Source organism: Drosophila teissieri, chromosome 3L (genome assembly GCF_016746235.2).
Source record: "Drosophila teissieri strain GT53w chromosome 3L, Prin_Dtei_1.1, whole genome shotgun sequence".
In the NCBI taxonomy this organism is placed as follows: domain Eukaryota; kingdom Metazoa; phylum Arthropoda; class Insecta; order Diptera; family Drosophilidae; genus Drosophila; species Drosophila teissieri.
In genome coordinates this window covers 12,198,897-12,219,168 of record NC_053031.1, presented here as the reverse complement: position 1 = coordinate 12,219,168, position 20,272 = coordinate 12,198,897, and the positions used below count along the sequence as shown (strand labels likewise).

The following is a 20,272-nucleotide window of genomic DNA, read 5'->3' as shown; positions in this document are numbered from 1 at the left end:
CCACTTCCTCCCAATTTGGGGATATTAGCACTAATACTTAATCTTATGCGGTAGCTATTTAAAATTATTAAGTTGTGTGGATTAAGCACTTAAGGTAGGAAATGTTAGTCTTAAGACAAAAAGTTCGCTTGATTTATAACACGGTGGAGTAGTAGTAGTAGCTGGCATTATATATTATATTGGCATGCCAGCGAGACTCAACGTTCTCCATCCGACGAAAGATGAATGGGTTCGTGTGGTGTGCGTTTATTTCGAGTCATTAAACTTGGAGCCGTGTGACTCAGCCCAACCCCCTCAGGCCCCAAAAACGCATGACAAGCTCCCAAAAGTGGGCGGCTCAGAAGTCTGTGCCCCACCACCACCACCACACGAGCACCACCAGCACCACCGCACCACCGAGACATTTTCGTCTCGCAAATTCGCAGCGGTCGAGTGTAAATATGCTAATTAAAGTTATAAAGCGAAATAATTTATGATATGGTAGGAAATAAAGTTTTATTGCCATACTTAAGCTACATTTATTGCAAAATAATTAGTGTAGTTATCGCTATCTGTTAAACGTACTCGTAATCGTAATCGTAATCGCGGATTGCCCGCCACTTGCACTTGTCCCGCCATCTCGAAAGTAGTGTGTAAGTAGTTTCGCTTGCTATTTGGTATCTGGTAACTGCTACCTGCTATCTGCTATCGGGTAACTGGTAACTGGTAACTGTTCTCCGTAACTAACCGGTTCAAGGTCGCCCGCCCTCCGTCAGATAGGCATTGGCAGTGACGCCCATGTGACCATGTCCATGCCCGTGTCCGTGCCCGTGTCCGTGTCCGTATCCACTGTCCGTATTACTGTACAAAATGTTGACCATGGAAGCCACCGTCACCGGAGTGACGGAATGCATCGATGAACTGTGGCTGCTCCCGCTGCTGCTGCTGCTCCCGCTCCCGCTGCCGCTGCCGCCGCTGCTGTTCAGCTTCATAGTGGGCGGCGTCTGGGGCGGCGTATCGGGCTGGATCTCGGGAAACCCCACACGCTGCGGCGCTGGATGGATGGTGTGGCTGGGTGGCAGCTTGCCGGTGGAGGAAGTGGAACTGCTGCTGCTGGGCAGATGCATGCCCATGGCCTCGGTGTACGCCGTAGGTATCCGCGAATATGGCGATCCGCCGGCGTAGCTGCTCATCATACTCAGCGGCGAACCGAGCTCCATCGAGTGGTGCGTATGATGATGGTGATGCGGGTGATGATGCTGCAGCTGCTGTTGCTGATGCTGGAGCTGCTGAGGGGGCAACTGCTGGTCCGGTCCCGATGCGGGCGGGTAGAAGTTCTGGCCGAGGTACGCCGCGGTGGGCGGTGGTGTCTTGCAGGCGGCTGTGTCGGCCACGCTCCAGATCTTGGGCTTGCTCGCCGGAACTGGGATGCCACAGTCTCTGCTCAGCGGGTTTTTTTGGGCCGCAAAGTCGCCCGCTTCCTCCTGGCCGTAGCCGCCACCCGGATGATAGTATGGCTGATCCATCGGATGGTGTTGCAGCTGCTGCAGATTCTGCTGCTGCTGCTGTTGCTGCTGCTGCTGTTGCTGTTGGTGGTGTTGCATTTGCTGGGGATGTGGGTGCGTATGCGTGTTGTGGGATTGCGCATACGAACTGTAGGCCGCGTGCATGGGATGGGCGCCGGGGGGTGTGGCATAGGGCGCCAGTCCACGCATGGCCACCAGATTGTGTGGCTCCCGGTCCAGATCCAGTTTCTGGTCGCCACCACTGTCCACCTCCTTCTCCGCCTTGCCCAGTTCGGATTTGATAAGTTGATTGCCGGGATCTAAAAGATTAGAGCCAGAGAGAGAGGGAGAAAGAGAGAGAGACCATGTGGAGACACAAAATAAATTTAATTAATTTCAAGTCAGAGGCAGGAAGCAGACAAGTTCTTAGAGGACTGCAAAACTTGGCACTTCCATATTACAGGAGGTGGAACTCTTGGCAGCTGGCAGCTGGCAGTGGCAAAAACCCTTGAAATTGTTGGTGGGCGTTGATGCGTGCAACCCTCGCAGCCAGCGGAGAAAGCTTTCAGCAGCAAAAGACTCGAGTTTCCGCCGACTACCGCCCAAGTCCCCCCCACCCCCCTTTCCCCTCCTGCTGCGTTGCACCATTTCTATGTGTCGCCAACTCGAACAAGGCCACTTTGGAGACGAAGTACACGGAGAAAATGGGTCGACCAACCACTGCTTTATGGCCATTTTAATAGAAATATCTTAGACTTGAGTCGGTACTCAAAGAATAAGTTACTGCTTTTAAGTTTTGATAGCAAAGCCTTTCTTAAACTCAAATGAAGAGTATATTCCATTTAAACAGAAGCGTTTAAGGTTTAGAATCAACATACTTGTGTTCTTCATAACTAGTAACTTCTGAAGTTAGGCGACATTTTCGCACAGTGCATCTTAGAATCGGAGTGCGGGCGCAAGGCCACTTTGCCAACAATGTGCTGTCAACTTCCGGGGAGGATGTCGCCTAAGCAGTCAGACAAATAAACGGACGACGGACTGCGGACGGACGGACTTTGGAGCGACGGACGATGTTGCATAACATTCGCCTCGCCACATAAATTGTACTTAAAAGCCCAGTGCCACAAATCTGTTAAAGGGGCGGGTCAGCCATCCTGCCAGCCAGCCAGTTGGCAGGAATCAATGGGGCAAGGCGTTTGGAAAACAATATGCCGGGGCTCAAGAAATCACAAAGAGAGATCGCTGAGGACTACTACTAATTGAGGAGGTCATGGGACAGGGACTCACCGAAAGCTTCCGTGGAGAGTTTGCCACCGTCACCGGCATCCTTTTCCTTCTCATCATCGGACATCATGCCATCATCATCGTCCTCCGTCTTATTCTTGGGCTCCCACGTCATCTTGTTCTCCTTTTTCAGTCGCCGGCGCGCATTGGCGAACCACGTGGACACCTGGGTGAGGGTCATCTTGGTGATGATGGCCAGCATGATCTTCTCGCCCTTCGTCGGATACGGATTCTTCTTGTGCTCACTCAGCCAGGCCTTCAACGTGGCCGTGGACTCCCGAGTGGCGTTCTTCCGTCTGGCGGCGAGATCATAGTTGGGTCCGTATCTGCAGGTTGGAAATCATACATATATATATAGTACAGCTCATTGGCAGAGTTGGCTATCATGGCCACTAATGAGTTTGCTTAGGGCAACACCGATTTTCCGGCCTGCTATCAGCTTTTGGGGCAAACAAAGCCCACACACCTTAAAGACACTAATCAGTTATTGGTAACAATCGCTGATAAGAGTCGAACACCATCGGCATATCCATTGCATTTGCAACTTCCTCTCGTCTAGGTCAACATCAAATGGCAATGGAATTGGTATTCCCATTTCAGCCAAAACCGCGCCCCGGGGCTCAAGCTCTAAGCCAGACATACCCTTTTAAGCGATAAATAAAAAGGAAACCCGGCAGACGACACGACGCGAAAGTTTTTGTCCCATGGCAACATTTTAAGCCCACTTAAGTTTCCCATTTGTATATTTTGTATATTTGCACGGTGGAACTTCTTGAGCTGCAGCTCTATTGTTTCTGCTTTCGTGTATGTAACTCTATAAGCCACAAATGTCACTATATAATTTAACGATAATATGAGGTTTAATTTGCATTAAAGGCAATTATGTAGAGATGTACTAACCAAAACTGCTGAAATAAATATACAATATAGAATAAAGTTTAAGTCCCTTTCTTGCAGCGTACTAAAGGTGTTCTTATTTTCCATAACATATCATTTATAAGTACATTAAGTCTCTGATTAGACAAGTTCCACTGTATTACCCCATTGTAAGTATTACCCATAAGAATCGTCTTAGTTTCTAAATGCTCACCCGTAGGCCGCCAGCGTGGGATCGTAGGAATAGTATCCGGTGGTCGACTGCAGGCTGGCGGATGTCCAGGCGCTCATCTCGGTGCTGGGACTGCTGTCCTTGATGCCGTAGGGATTGCTCTGAAATTGAGTGCGGCAATGGGCCATCAGCGATTAGTCAGAGTGCTGGCAGTCAGCCGGAGGCAGTGAGCCCCGTGTAAGCTGGACTCTTTGGTAGCCAGCAAAGGTAATAAGCAGGTAATCGCGGCAGTTACAAGTTAACGGGCCCAACGAGCTGACGGCCAACATGGCGATATCTGCTCGGCCTGTCGACTCGCATTTCCGCCCAATGCACAAAGCCAATTAGCCGGACTCAACAGCTGCCAAGCGATTCCCATACCCACACACCCGATCCTTACCAGAGGTGCGTAGAAGGCCGAGTTGTCCACTCCGATGCTGGGGTACGGATTCTGCTCGTTGGATGGATACGGTCCGCCGTAGACGCCCACGCCCACGCCGCCGGAGGGCAGCGCCATGCGGGAGTAGCCACCGATGGCCAGTCTGGCCGGATCGTACTGGCAGGAGCACACGGTTTGGCCGGACACGGGATCCGTGATGATGGGTCTGCCGTTCTCGCAACAGGAGCCCCGGCCGGGCAAGTCCTGGGCGGCAGATGAAAGGCCACCGGGCACATCGCCCCCACCACCGCCACCAACCACATCCTCCGCCGGCGATGTGGAGAGTCCTTTGTGGCCCGCATGGTGCGACGACTGGGAAACTGCACCTGGACTCAGTGGACCGGCGGTCAGGCCGGTGGCCGTCGAGCCGCCCGAGGGACTCAGGGAAGCCTCATTGGTGCCGGACAGCGGCGATCCTCCGCCATGGCCGCTCTGGCTGTCGGTGTTGGCGGTGGTCAGCTGCAAAGATGCCGCAAGGGCAAAAAAGGAGCACATTTTAGCAATGCCGAAAAAAGGAGCTCGAACACAAAAAATGTGTGCAGCGAGGGAATCCTACACTGAGCAAAAGTAACTATTTATTAAGTATAAATACGAGGATTTAAAAGGGGAACTCTATAAGACTCTATAAGAACTCATACACACTTTAAACACAATTGTTAGTACTTAATAATATAATCACCCCTTAAAAGAGTTAACAAAAATATAGCATTGTTAAGGTCTCGTTCCTGCAAATGTGTTAGCTCTTTAACTCCCTAATTAGAGAGCTGCTAATTTATTGAGTCCCTTTTTCTGCCAGTGCACGAACAGGTGAAGTTGGCAGGACCCGCAATACCAAAGAAAAGAGAAGAAAAGGGATGAGAAGAGAGGTAAGCGCAAAGGCATGTCCCTGCCGACCAGGTCGAAATCAAGAAAGCAGATTAAGATGATAACTCCGAATGTCAAAATATTTTATTGGCCTGGCGCATTTTGCGATCCGTTCCATCTATTTTCACTTCATTAATTTTCAATTTATCACAGTCAGATTTCAGATACCGCTTCGTCCCAAGCCGAGCACATCGCACATTGGGCACATTGGGCACATCGAGAATCCAAAATCCAGAATCGGGTCTCTTTTGAAGAGGGTTCTGTTCTGTGAGTTCTCGAGAGTTCTCCACAGTTGAGTATCAGCGGACCGATCGATCGACCGGGAATGGGCACGGCCCTGGCCCGAAAGGGCAATCAAATGATGAGGGACAGGGCAGGTAGACTTGGTTCACCCCCTCCCCCTCCTCCTCCTCCTCCACCGATATAACCCCTCTATATGCTAACATATATCCTCTGGAGCGATAACCGCAGCGAATCGGAGACATCTGAGCCGTCGGCTGGAAACCCCTCTCCGATCGCAATCGATCGATCTGAGCCGGAAAATCCCGAATACGTTAGATGCATGATGAGTGCCTGTCAGATGCCACTTAAGGCGTGATATTCCACTTCCAAATCGGCACTGCATCTGACAGCGATTGCCTAATAACAGTATCTAACAGTTCTTATATGCATAATGAAGTGGCTACTGAACTGATACTGGACACTGCCCATGTGATTTAAATAATAATGGTAATTGAAGGCTAAACGAGCTGATTCGCCAACACCTCCTGGCGACTATCTAATCATCGGGGCAATTTCGCAACGACGCCGAAAAGCAGCAGGAAATTGTTGCATAATGAAGGTGTTTCATGAATGAAATCTAATGAATACTGAATGAATGCAAGTGGAGGTGGAGATGGAGGTGGAGTTGGAAGTGGATCGTCGACTGTCTCCACTAATGTACAAAACGCTGCCCGCGCTCATTTCTTATTATACTTTATATTCCTTCTCTTTTTTATTTACTTTTTTGTTCTTTTTTTTTTTGCTTTGCGATTCGAACATCAATTTCAGTTTTTGTGGCCGCCCATAAAAAACACATATCGAGGAAGGACGAGGACAGCCGACTGGGATCTGGGGACCTGGACGCGGAGCTGGACTTCACTGGACTTTGGTGGACTTCCCTGGACTTGGCTGGTCAAGTTTTCGCTTGGAACAGCGCTTATTATCGGCACGCAAGTCAGTTTATTTTTAATGGTTCCCACTCACCCACCACTCGACTGCAAAAATACAAAAAAAAAAAATATAAAACACAAAAGAATCGCAGGAAGTGCAGCGATGAGCGCCCAGCCGCTGAGTTTATCGCAAGGTGACTGCAGATAGGATAAGCCACACTCTGGAGAACCAACTGCTGGAGGTTGGGATTGGGTTCGGGATTGGGGTTTGGAATGGGCTTGGAATTGGGTTTGGGCTTGGGCTTGGGTTTGAGACCGGGTTGGGTTGGGTTTCTATTCTGCGGAAATGCTGAAACTTGTCGGCAGCTCCTAAACGCTGCCTTAAAGTTGGGCGCTCTTTTTATGACTTTTTGGACAGTTTTGCAGTCCGGTGTCAAATTGCGGCAGGTTTAATAAGGAATATTTCCTGGAGTTGCGAGTTGCCACAACGAGTATTTTATATTCACACTTGTGGCTGGCTATCTGCCATCTATCTTAATCACTTGGTGATGTTGCCTGCCCATCAATTTAAACACTTAAAGCTATCAAGCATTTCATAGAAATATTGTGCATAAAAACTGTTCGAGGAGTTTTAATATTATAGGTACAAAAAGGTAACTTAGGTGAATGTTGTTATCAAATATATTGTTGGGAATAATTTTAAAAATAAACAAAAGTTATGATATTCGCTTGCTGTAAATATTTTATTGCTCTAATTAACAGAATGGTTTATTGCAAGTTTTTTAATGATTTTATTATTCTTTATGGGACTAATAACACTTTTATTATAATTTTATATTGCAGAAAAGCAACTTAAAATTACTTTATAGCATTATAAAATTTCAACTAAGACCGCTTATCCTTACTAATATTAGATTACTAATTCGAAGAGCTACGAAAACTAGGCATCAATATGGCCAGAATGTGTTTCCCACTAATTACCAGTGGGAATCCATCTGAAGGGCAGGCAATCGGCAATCTCCAGTGAAACGGGGAATACGAGCCTGATTTTAATGCGCCATGACCAAAGTTCAAAGTGGCAATTCAACCTTGCATCTTTAGCTGCAAAGCAAACATGAAATCTGCAAAACAGCTGGACAAGCGAAAGTCCAAACCAACAAATACAAGAGCATAAAACCTAAACAAGAAGCAAAAAAGCAAATAAAAAGAAGATCAGGCGAATATTCATTGACCGTAATTCGGTTGAACCGGCATGGACATCGTGTAAATCTCTATCTCTGCCTTTGAAGTGCCCACATCCACATCCATATCCGCATCCAGATGCAGATGCAGCTCCAGATGCACAGATGCAGATACATATCTGCAGATGCAGAAGCAGATACCTTTACCGATACCAATACCGCTACCGCTACAGATGGCCACCCGCACCCATTGGGGCCAAGATGCTGGTGGAGCTGGTGCCGTCACTTTACGGTTATTAATTTTATGATTTATGTTAAAGCTCACGAGTCCGCCTACCATCCCCTCCCCCTTTCCACTCCCAATTCACGAACGCACGAGTACGTATAGTGCGCTGCGATATGGTTTGCTTAGGATGGTATGGTATGGCATGGCATCGTATGGTATTGGATAGTCAAGACAAAGGAGATCGGCATTGTTGTGGTTATTGGGTGCTGCTGTTGTTTCTGCTACCGCTGGGGATGCGTTTATGGATTTGCTTTTTGCACTCCTAACAACAACGACTGCGAAACAAAAGCTATTGGGTTCACTTGGATTGCGTTGGGATGTGGGTTGAGGTCGGGAGTTGCGGAGTTGGGGAGTTGGGGACTTTCCTTCAGTTTGGGGGTTCCTTCCTTCAGCTGACGCCAGGCCAGAACAATAAGCGAAAATATGAGGATCCCAGCTACCAGCTACCAGCGACAAGGAGTCCCTACACACAACAAACACATGTTCGCATTCGAGTTCGCAGTCAGTCCTCTTGGATTTGGCATATTCTCACATTCATCCGCAGGATTGCGTTGCCAAACGAGTACGTCGTATTCATACAGATACCCATGCCCACTTTAAGGGGTACACTGAGAAGAAATAATACTGCCAGACCTCATTTTATTACATCAACATTCAGTTATGAAGCAGATTTTTCATTTTCGAAAGTATGTATTAAATTGTATTGCCTTCATTTCATATGTCTATCTAAACAATTCTCAAAGGCTAGTTTACTAGACTTTAGTGAATAGAATCACATTAAATCCAATGAATTTAATTAACCTATAGAAAACTTGTAAAATGTAGACCAGACTTAAACGAAAATCTATGTTGCTACACAAGAATGTTGTCTAGTTCAAAAAATAAATGTATGAAGACTAAATAGTTGTAACTTAAAGCGTAGAATATTAAACAGTATATCAAAGTGGATTCTATGGAATTAAAATATATTTGAAAGTATTCCCTATCAATTGATCCTTCTTTTCTCCCAGTGGATTGAATGCCAAAAGGACAGCACCGAAGTGCGTTTTTGCTAATGCGAATAAGTTGCTCCGCTTTTTTGTGGAGCTCGCTTATTGAATTAAGTTGGGGCGCTGCATACTATGGTCGCAGTGGAACAACTCTTTCCCAACTCTTTGCCAACTGCGGTCTCAATGTTTGCATTAAAAATTCATAAATCAATTATGGAATGCACACTGCGAAATATTAGTTTTTTCTCGCATCATTTACGGGCTTGTCCTTTTGCGTCCCAAAGGAGATGGGGCTGCATTTCAGTTTGGGGATGGGAGGTGGGAGATGGGGTTAAGGATGGGGGATTCAGATGCAGGACTCGACATCGTCGCGCACTTTTTGCGGCCTTAGAATTTGAGTTATTTTGCCATGAAATGCGTGAACAGCTCGCATGGGAAGTTAAGAATTCGATGTGCGATGTGCCTCCAAGTTCTTTGGCTACTGCCAACTGACAGCCGTTGATTAAATTCATATATTGTCGTTTTCTTTTCGGAATGCCGTCTTGGCGTTGAAATTAAAATTAAATTAATGAGAGCCCGACTGTGTGCACTGCATAAATTTGGCACCCAGATAGCCAGATAGCATCTACTGACCAGTCTTTAATTGGGCTTAGTAGCTCTTAGTAGCTGTCAGTAGCTTTTGGTAGCTCTTAGTTGCTGAAGGTGCAAAAAGCGAATGCAAATGAGCCAAAACGATGACAAAATTCTGCTGGCTCTTAATCGAAGGTGAGGCAAAAGGCCTTTTGCACATCTGCAGCCATAATTATAGTCGATAATCTGAGCGTTCATTATTTTAATTATTGTAATTTACCAAGTTTGCATATTATAATAAATGGTGCACCACTCCGGCGGCGGCTTCATTAGCATAAATTTATGCCAGCCAACGTGGTCAGGATATATGTACATATATATACTGTATATATAGATGTATGTATTTAAATTGGCAGCAGGATAAACGCACAAGTCTAGCATTGACGCATTGGACCGCATATACTGTGTTGAACAAGGCATTACACAGGGCTTTGTAGCTGCAAGTGTTTCACTCCTCCTTTGGCCAAAACCCCCCAACCCCCACCCCCCTTTTGGCCAGCTAATTTGAATTACTGAGCTCGGAATACCGGGTAATTATGACCAGGCCTCCTCGGACGATGCACTGCCCCCGGAATGCCCCGCCACCAATTTGCATCCAAGGCGGTGACGGCTGTCCTAAATTGTGAAACATTTCTTGGCGGCCATTATGGCTATATCCATATATATATGTATGTATATATATAATATATAGGGATCCAGGAGCCCCAACCGGTGCCAAAGTGCTTGAATATTCATGTGCAGTGGCTGCTGCCCAAACCCGCCGGCTTAATATGTAAATTTAAAGTTATTATTAAAGATTTCCCATCGCACATGCCAAAAAATATTCAACTGACTCACTTGCTTTCTGGTTTTATGAAAGATCTTTTGTGTGTGCCAAATATTATATACGAGTATATATTATAAATAGTATATTCAAGTGTCTTTCGCAATGATTAAGTTATGGCTGCATATTAAAATGGCACAGCTGTAAATCAAAATACAATAAATATACACAGCGAAATTGATAAATTTCATTTCATGGCCAATCTAAATTATTATGATTCAGCCATATGTGAATTTAAATTTAAGGCGCCCAGTGGCAATAATTCAGAAAATTCGCTTTAATTAGAATGATAAACTCTTTCAACTGGTTTTTTCTCATTCTACTAAATTTCAATCAATGTATTTAAAAATCCTCACATTCTACTCACAATGCATATTGGAAACAAAGTGCTTTGTAATAAGTTGTTTATAGCCTTCAATTGGAACGCAAATTATGAGATTACAAATATACTTGGGGCAATGTTCTTGAGTGATTTTGAATTTCTTATTTTGTTATTGAAAGCATAACTAAGTCTTAAAGATATTACATTTTCAAAGCAAAAACTTTTTCAAAAAGTAGATATGTATATAAGATATATTCATAGTTCGAATGTATATTGTCTGTGCTAAGTTAGCGCTTAAAACTTAAGTAAAGTTGCTATTTCAGCGGCTTGTTCCTGGGATGTAAATAAACTAACTAATTAATCAATAAACTTGCTTACTGAGTAATCGATAGGGATTTAAACAAAGGGTAAACAGTTAAGCTTTTCACATTTCCCACCTGATTTGCCGTCGGGTAGCCAGCGTATCCAAACTGCGCATATGCAGCCATTGTCTCGCTGGCCGGACTCACGCGAGTTCACTGTGCCTGGCTTCACTGTGGGGCGTCCCTCGTTGTTTGCTTGTTGTTATTTGGTTTTCTTATTTTTTTCGACTCTGCGGATGCGGATGTCGCTGTGGATGCTGACGCGGATGCGGATGCTGGCGGAGCCCTCGAAAAGGGGTGGCCAAGGATGTGGGGCGGGTGTTGGGTGGTGGTTAAGGGAGGTTCAAGTGGGTGGCCCGTGGGTTGCCAGTGGGTGGCTGGGTGGATTTGGCGTGCGTGCTCGACGGCTAAGCACTCTGGGCGCTTTTGTTGTTTGCTGGCTTGTTGGGTGTTGTTGCGCTATTGTTGTTGTTGCTGCTGCTGCTGGTCTTGTTGAAAATTGATAAAACAAATTGTCGATGTCGAGCAGTTCTGTTAATGTCGCCGGAGCCGGAGCCGGAAAATGTTTTGTTTGTTTTGTGTGACTTTGCTGTTTTCCTTCTTTTTTCGCTCGTCCGTAGTTTTCATCCGTTTTTACTCGATTTTTATTGACTCTATTTGACGCTTTGGCGGCCGGTTTCAAAAATGTTTAAAAAAAGAGACACTCACAAAACCAGCCAGCAAACCAAATTGGCTTCAAGTGTTTGCCGCAAACAGATTTACAAATGTACGCGGCTCTTCGGTCTTCGGTCAAAAGAATGTGTCAGCGGCTCTTAAGTGTTTGCTTTGCGAGTTTACCCACTGAATGGGTAAGTATTTCAGTTTTCAGTTTTCTCAACACTGTGTACAATATTTTCAAAGTCAGCTACGGAATTTTATTGCTATGTGATGCATTATTATGGAGAGTTTCGAAGTTATAGCGACAGTCTTTTGATATTTGCAGCGAACTTGTTTCAGTTGGTTTTATGCATTTCCAGCGAGGTTTGCATGTCTTTTCGGGGTTCCTTTTTCGTATTTATTTTTATCATAACTATTGCACGCACTTCATTATCTACGGCGGTTGCATCTGCCGTTCCGATCCGATCCGATCCGATCCGCTGGCAACGCTCCAGTAAAAACGGGTTCCGCTCCAACCTGTCAGCGGTATCTGCACGGTGACGACGGCAGTGACTGCGACTCAATAACCGACTGTGACTTATCCGGTGACTGTAACTCGTTCCTCGGCACTTTCGCCGTTACGTCGTTTCGGCCTTTTCCGAGTTTTTCGAGTTTCACTGGGCGACGCGGCGGAGATGCCAAGATGCGAAGATGCGCACCTATTCGCGTTTCGGAACAAACTGTTTTTCGGCCGCTCAGCGAGCAGCGCGGTTGCGTCTGACAGAGACAGCAGCAGCTGTGCGAGCGGGATGGCTGCCGGGTCGCGAGAGAGCCAGCCAGTGAGGCGCTCTCCCATTGGCCAGCGTTCCAATCAGACCGGCAGCCACGAGCAGCAGCTATCTCGCTTGCTCGCCCGCGAGAGGTCTGGTGACGAGTGAGATGGGCTGACTCTCTGGGGCTGTTGTTGCTTTGCTCGTTGAGAACGCCCACCTCCAAGCACTGGAAAGTAAGTCGACGCTCTCCTTCTGCCGGCCCCTCTCTGTCGCCGTTGGAAGCGATTTGATGGCGGACCACGATCGAAAGGCTTCCCAATTGGATATTGTTGCCAAAGTTGGCTATGAATTTTCCGATTTTGATAAAAAAGAGTACAATATAAAAATAATTGGCAAAACTAGCAAAGAGTTGCTCAAGATTGGCTATCATAACGAGTGGTCAAAATGGGTCTAAGCTTACTTTGCTAGAAAGAAATCTTATATTTTTAATATACAAACTCTAGCTTTATTTAAAGTTTGTATTAAAAGAATATGTATGCAAAACTAATAATCAAGTATACAAATAAATTTTGTAAGGCGATTTTAGATATTTAATTAACAGAAAAATAAGTAGGACACTTGTTATAAGCCCAACGGACATACAAATAATCTATGGCAAAAAAACTGGAGATAGTATTATTCCTTTCAAATAAACATAACGTAAATAAGTCAAACAAATAAAAACATATTTTTATATTTTACTTAAACATATTTGTTTTGATGAAATGATTCCTAATAAAAACCGTTCTACATTTACGTAAATGTATAATTAATTTCAGGATGGTGGCATTTAGAAAATCGAAGCCCTAATAAAATGATTGGTTGTTTCTTTTACAACCTTTTTAATATTTTCAATGGCCTGCTTGTGCAAATAATTAGGAGAAATAATCAAATTTTATTTGAAGTGAAATAAATTCCTAAGTTATTGGTATCAACAACATTTTATGAAATACCATGTATTTCCCAGACTGTCCAATTTCTGTAGTTTTTAAAAATAGCTTTATAGAAGCATTGCACATACATTTCCCATAAAAGTGCCCAATATTCCAGCATCTCAAGGCCAAATCACGAAAATCGCTGCTAATTGGGACTAGCTAATCGTAACAAGATACCGAAATGGGAGAAAAAACAAACAAACAATCCGATTCCATTCGATACTCATCCGAGGAGGGGGCGTGGTCGGTCCACTCGAGGGTCCTTGAGTCGAGTGCGTTCTAATTAATGGAAAGCGGAGTGGGCGGGATGGGGAGGGGAGGGGAACGTTTTTGGGGAATTTCTGTAAAATGAGTATTTTGATGTTTTGGGGTGTTAACGCGCTGCCATTTATTATAAATGCGAGCGCATCTCAAAGTCAAAAGAGACGCACATGTGGCACTTTTTTTTCGGTACTTCCAAACGTACTCATATGTAAATGTGTGTGTGTGTGAGCTGCAGTTTGTCATTTGCATAGGAAAATGAAAATGCAGCGGGTATTTTTGGGAAAAGTGCCCGCCTGCCCGAAACTCGTGATCGTTACACTTATTGTGGCATCAGTTGCTGGACGCTCTTGGCGGCGCCACGAAATTCTACACCCACTTCATGAGTCTGGGGATCTGAAATACGAAAGGATGCACATAAGAGAGTCGCTTTTGAGAATAAAGAACTTATAGACGAAATTAAAGCAGTATTTTACTATGGTTTTTGAAAATTCAGTTCTAAAAAGAAGTTCAAAATATGTACATATTGTCAATATTTATTTTTTAATTGCGTACAGCTTGAATATAAATCTCTGACTAAATAGTGTAGTTCCTAAATCATATATTTATACAGTTCTAGAATCCTTATATAAGCGGAATAAATTAATGTGGATTTTTACAAGCATTGATATTGTAGCATAAGAAAATAGATAACATGATTTTAGCTTATAGTTTTCCATTTAAGAATCGCTAATGGCTTAAAGTTTATTTTAGTGGGTAGTAAAGTAAACTAGATGTATTTTGAATTAAGATTATAGTAATTTAAGAACATTTTAAGCAATGATTTTCCGCAGTGCGGAGCTCCTTGAATCAATACCTCTGAGTGATTTGTTTGATGATTTCGGACATGTGAACTGTGGCACATGTCGCATATCCTTGCGAGCGAGCACCTAGCCTGAGCCCATAAATGTCCTGATCCCAGGATTCGCATTGTCTGAGCTCTGTTTTCATTTAGTGCGACACACACACGAACATTGCTCACTCGGTGGACAGGACATGCAGATTATATTGAAAACAATTTAAATGTAGATTTTGGCGTTAAGAGATATTATTCTTCGACGCCAGGTGCGTTGGTTCAGAGACACTCGCACACACACTCTTGGAATTGCGAGTGTGTGCACAAATTTAACTGCTAATGTGTGTGAGTGGGTGGGTGGGCTGAGTGGGTGGCATGGATACAGCTGCACAGAGAGAGTTGCAGGCTGAATATTCACACCCACCTCCTGCCCCTGAAAGGCTTCTTACTTAAGTGTTGTTTCATGTCACCTGGAAAGCATTTGGACATGAAATTGTCGCTTTTCAGTATGTGGCACACACACACACAGTTGCTCACACATACATACTTTCCTCTCGGCGAAAAGTCTTCTGCCGCACAGACACACACACCCACACACACATGCAAAGGCGGAAGGATAGTGCTTCTGGTGAATATAATAAAATCCTTTTCGCAAAACGATAAACGATAAAGTCACCGTAACAAGCACAAAAAGGACTCTCTCTTCATGCAAATTGCTTTAAATGAATTTGTTTTCGTTTGTGTTTTGGGTTTGCACTTGGAGTTGGACCTGCAAATGGAGTTGGAGTTAGAGTTTGAGTTCCAGTTTAAGCCACGACTCCAAGGGGAGCCAACACTAAAGATTCTGTTACAAATTGGCCATAATCCCCGGGCATATTCTCCATTTTTAGCCGGAACTCTAACGACAGATAGCCGGTGGGTGGGAGCTCCATATAGCCACTCACCAATCAGTGTTTGGCGTTATCAGCCATTTGAGATAAGGGGCTATCACTATCATCACCTGGCCATCTTATCGATGGCACTCGAAAATGAAATTGCTGATCAAACAGAACAGAAACACCAGCGAGAACAAACACATTCATAAATGGAAACATACTTATTTACTCACTTCTCAAAACAAATCAACAAATCGGTGCTCTTTGTGCCTCAAGTGCCGATCGCCGCCCTCGGAGTCAAAAGCAACCGATTTGGAATGGGAACGACTATAGCTATTGGAAATGGGAATAGGCATAGGTATAGGTATAGGTATAAGTAGGGGACCCTTTCCTCCGAATTCTTTGCGCGTGCGTTCCCTTTTGTCGGCGTTTTGACATCGACATCCCATCCGCAGTCACGATTGATTGTCGCAACAATTGACGTGATTCCGAATCTCCAATTGGTTTTCCGTCGCGATAAGTTGGCTAGATACTTACATATGGCTATGGTGGGCTTGTGGGGCCCTGGGGCAATTATAAGTAGATGCTTTGTATGGACAGCTGTCCGTCCGTCGGTGGCATGCGTCACGACCGACATTGCCACATGCCCCTGGAAGTGAAGTGACTGGGTGACTCCGAAACGAAGAAGATCTAGGTGCTTGGCATGATTAGCACGTCGAAAGTGGCTCGCGGTGTCACCAATTCATTCTAATTGCGGTTTAATGAGGCGCTGCAGCAGTTCCATCAAGAAAGTGAAGGGGAAGTGTCCTCGAAAGTAGAGAAAGGGTGATTGATATCCGATGGAATGTAAATTACTATGCGGCACTCTTAGAAAATAAACTAAAAACTAACCAAACTTATGGGTAAACTACATAAATACATTTTATTACGTAGTCTTCTAGGCATTTCTATAATTATAAACGAAATTTAGTTTGATTCAATAAATCTATATAAGTGATAATATAAAGGATTTCCAGTTTTAGCATTTATATACATTATAGCACATAGTATTATGGGCTCATATAAAAATGCAGAACTCCAAAGAGAAACCCCATTTTCATGCACAAAAGAAGTGCAATTAAAGTGTCTTACTCTGCGGATAATAATAATAATAAACACTAATAAACCGACAAAATAAAAATAAATCTTTATTAGGCACTGAGCTCAACTTTGAGTCTGCTTAATTGACTACAATCCTGGTCGTGTCCTTGCACATCCTTTGCGCAACAGGAAAAGTTTCCTCCGGCGATGAGGCAGGATGTGGCCAAAGTTGAGTCCCTCAAGAGGGAGTGGAATGCGAAGTTTTAAGCACACACCTGTACTTCGGAGAAGCGAAATGAGTTCAAGGATATACAAAGTTTACGAAATCACCGAAAAGTTCATTCGTTACAACACAAAAAGTGCGCTATAAAAGCAGATAATTACAAACTTTCAGCTTGTCAAATGGCAGCTACTTAACTTTTCGCAAAAACTAATTGAAAGGTGTTTAAATTGATCTGCCAACTAACTAGATGTTACACCATTTTGATGCCATTTGCACTAAGATTTTAAAGGTAATTACAATTTGTATTTGCGATGGTTTTCCCCCAAATGAGTAAAAGAAAATTCCAAGAAGCACGTATGGTGGCAAGTTAATTTATTTGACAGCTTCTTCATGGCATTTAACACTCCCATTACCAAATACACTTGTGCAAATGCCAACTTATAAATACACATCGTATATGTATATACATAGGTATACTTATAGATCGCAGATGGAGGGTCCCCATGACGGATTGACTATGATAGCACAATTATAAATAATGTCCACTTATCCCGCCGAAGGAAATGGAAATGTGGAATGGGAATGGAAAACGATGCCAAGGGAGGCCGCAGTGAGAGATTCATGTTTGCCACCCAGCAAGTGAACAACATTCGCGAATTTTGAAATTAAATTCCGTGTCATTCCGTGTAAATCATTTGCAAAATTGCCGCAAATGTCGCAAATGCATCTAGTTGGAGCGTCGGCCGTGGCAATTTATCAAAAATAAATCATGTTGACGACTTTGCCCGGGCCAAGTTAAGGCCAATTGCAAGTGCGGCATTACGGATCCGGTAATTGTGGATCCACATGGATGACTGGCTGACTGGCTGGCTGGCTGGTGATGGTGCACTGGGTCCCAGGGAGTACGGAGTATGGAGTACGGAGTACCAGGGTCTGAGTTTACATACCTGTCGCCATCGTGGGCTGGGCGGTAATAAATTGCAGATTAGTTTGCAAATCGCACAGTGCGTCATTGAAATATGCGTACGCCTCGGCTGATTGTGTGTGTGTATATGTGCCCGTTGATGCACCTTGACAGGCACTTTACAGTCGGAGTTTCCACGCTTCTACCCCCCACCTCCCCAAAATCCCCCCCACTGAAAATTCCGCCCATTTAGCGACGCAGCCCAGTAATTAGTGCATCATCCCGTGTTGCGCATTTCGGTACATCGCCACCGAGGGATGTCAGTTCACTTCACTTCACTTCTCTTCACTTCTGTGCAGTTGAGTTCAGTTCGGTGCCATGTTCATTCCACAAAAGTTTTCATTTCCCCGGGCTAGCGGGAAAACTCGTACCTTACTTTATTTTAAACATGTTTATTCAATGGGAAGTCAAATTAAAAATTAAACAAAAATTAACTGCCAAGCTGGAACTCACACATGATATACTATTTGGTAAGCTTTTGCCTATTTCTATTGTGCCAAAATATATATATTATATTATAATATATTATATATACGTATTGACAAAAAAACACTGTGGTAATCAGTATACGTAGTGACGAAGCGACTACTTATAAGCAGCTACGTATGTATGTACATATAAGATCTATTAAATGATCTCAGCATGCAAATTAATCAAAGACTTTGCTTAATTTACTATAACAAAAAACTTAAATTCATGAAGTGTTGTTAATTATTATTGTGGTTACAGCCGTCATTTGGATTCGCTGAATAATTCATTTAAACAAATTTAAATCGATTAAGTACAAACACTTAACACACGTGATACCTGATTGATTTATCATTTGGAAAATGTTTCATTTTCCGGCGCAACAAAAGTGATTATGACATTACTTGAAGCTATACACATATGTATGTACGATAGGTGCATGTTTGTGTCAGCAATTCGTGTAGTCGTCACTATGTAGAAAAGTCAGCGCAGAAAGTGAAACAAGATTTGAGAATTAACGCGAATCGATTAAAACAAATTGAAACAATGCCAAACCGGCTGCCAGCATTAGCATCGTTAACTAATTGCGGGCAAGTGTAAATGCCCATGCTCCGGCGGTAAAAAAAAAATGGTTTTCCACTGGTGACAACACTCGCATGTCGCCGCACTTTAAAAGCAATCATCAATTATGCAGGCCTCAGTTTCAGTTCTGAAACTCAAACTGAAACCCAAACTCAAAAACACAAACGTCGCGACATTAACGATGATTAGTCGCGAGCCAGAAGGCAGAAGCCATCGACCCACTTAGCCAGGCTGATTGTTCTCGAGTGCGAGTGCTGCACATTCTGCAGTTTTTCTCTGTCTATTTCGTGAAAAATTATCCACAAATAAACGCGACTTTGAGTTATTAGAGCAAATTAGGTGAGTCCATCACAACACTTTTCACTTCATATCTTTATTTCCTGATATTTGGCAGCCTGAATTGGTATTCTAGTGTCATTTTACTTTCCCTACACCACTCAATTAAATAGAAACGTATTTTCCAACGAGCTAAATTCTTAAATAATATGAAAGAAGGGTACATTTATATCTACAACTAAATAAATTAAACTAAGTAATAAAACTATCACGTGTGTGACTTCGTATACTAGTATTCCCATAAAAAATGCTTTAAATAGTGATTTACTTAATCATTCAATTTCTTTAAATATTTAAAAATATTATTAGCTATTTCTAACAATTCAAGCCCAATCATATTGGTTTGCCTAAATACAAATGCTTAAATCCAAAGTGAAGTGATTTACTTTTTATCCACTTTAGTTAAATACCCCTTCATTACCCTTCCGCAATAAATCAGATTCATTCAAGTGTCAGATCAGCTAAATAAGCCCACCAATTCAGCAATGCCATGTCTGCCATGAAAAGCACTCCATTGGGTAAATAACATTTTACGGTCGCGCGCTCGTGAATTCAATAAATAATTATGTGTTGCGTTTACCAGGGCTCAGTGCAGGATGGTCAGGATATCACCAATGGCAGGAAGGAAGGGTGAAGAGGGTAGAGAGGGGGGGGAGGACGATATTGGGAGTATCTGGGTCTGCAGTTAATGTACCTTTTTGGCGGCCAGCCATCCGGCGAGCGGCCACGAGGCGTATGCGCATTTATTAAATGCGCTTCGGTGGTGCCTCCTTTCTTGGCCATCGGACATCGGAGTTCCAATTTGCAGGACAATGCAAATTGCATTGTAGTCGAGTTATTGTATAATTGGTGCAATGTAGCCGGGGCAAGCGATGGCGGAAAATGAAGGAGTCCATGGACACTGGACTCCGGACACTGGACTCCGGACTCCCGGACTATGGACTCAGGACACTGGACTCCGGACTATGGACTATGAACTCCGGGCATTCGATGTCCATTGCAATGGCGCTTGTGTTCGTGTCAATAAATTAAAATGAGAATTGATTCGCTTACGCCCGATTTAAGCAACAACAGGCTATATTATGGCCAGATATCCGCAGATACAGATGCATTGCATTGGCATTCGCATTCGCAGATGCAGATACAGATGCAGTTGTAGATGCAGCTGCAGATGGTATATAGATATCGGTAGATTGGTCCTCCGAGCCGGGTACTTTATTTTCATGGCAAAAAGGGTGCAGCCTGCACACACGCATTTCGAAAACTATTAACAAACAAATTAAATGTTCGGACCCGCACTTTAAAAACCAATTTCAGAACGCATTACAAGAAAATTCCATTAAACAATGCCCATGGTTACGTG

At 43.8% G+C, this 20,272-nt stretch overlaps 1 protein-coding gene across 1 annotated transcript; it reads right to left on the bottom strand.

The window, feature by feature from the left end:
* Positions 1-220: 220 nt before the first annotated feature.
* On the bottom strand, positions 221-12,184 carry LOC122616690 (homeobox protein caupolican). Its single transcript, XM_043792231.1, has 5 exons — positions 10,978-12,184; positions 4,256-4,753; positions 3,859-3,977; positions 2,772-3,094; positions 221-1,804 (listed from the first exon to the last, which is right to left on the bottom strand). The coding sequence occupies exons 1-5, from the start codon at positions 11,026-11,028 to the stop codon at positions 732-734; spliced, it is 2,064 nt and encodes a 687-aa protein (XP_043648166.1). The 5' UTR covers positions 11,029-12,184; the 3' UTR covers positions 221-731.
* Positions 12,185-20,272: the final 8,088 nt, after the last annotated feature.

Excerpts from the sequence above, each read along its gene's own strand:
- LOC122616690 (XM_043792231.1), bottom strand. The coding sequence starts at position 11,028 with ATGGCTGCATATGCGCAGTTTGGATACGCTGGCTACCCGACGGCAAAT. Across the intron at positions 3,095-3,858 it reads CCCACGCTGGCGGCCTACGG|ATACGGACCCAACTATGATC; the intron begins GTGAGCATTTAG and ends TCCAACCTGCAG. Across the intron at positions 1,805-2,771 it reads ACTCTCCACGGAAGCTTTCG|ATCCCGGCAATCAACTTATC; the intron begins GTGAGTCCCTGT and ends CTAATCTTTTAG.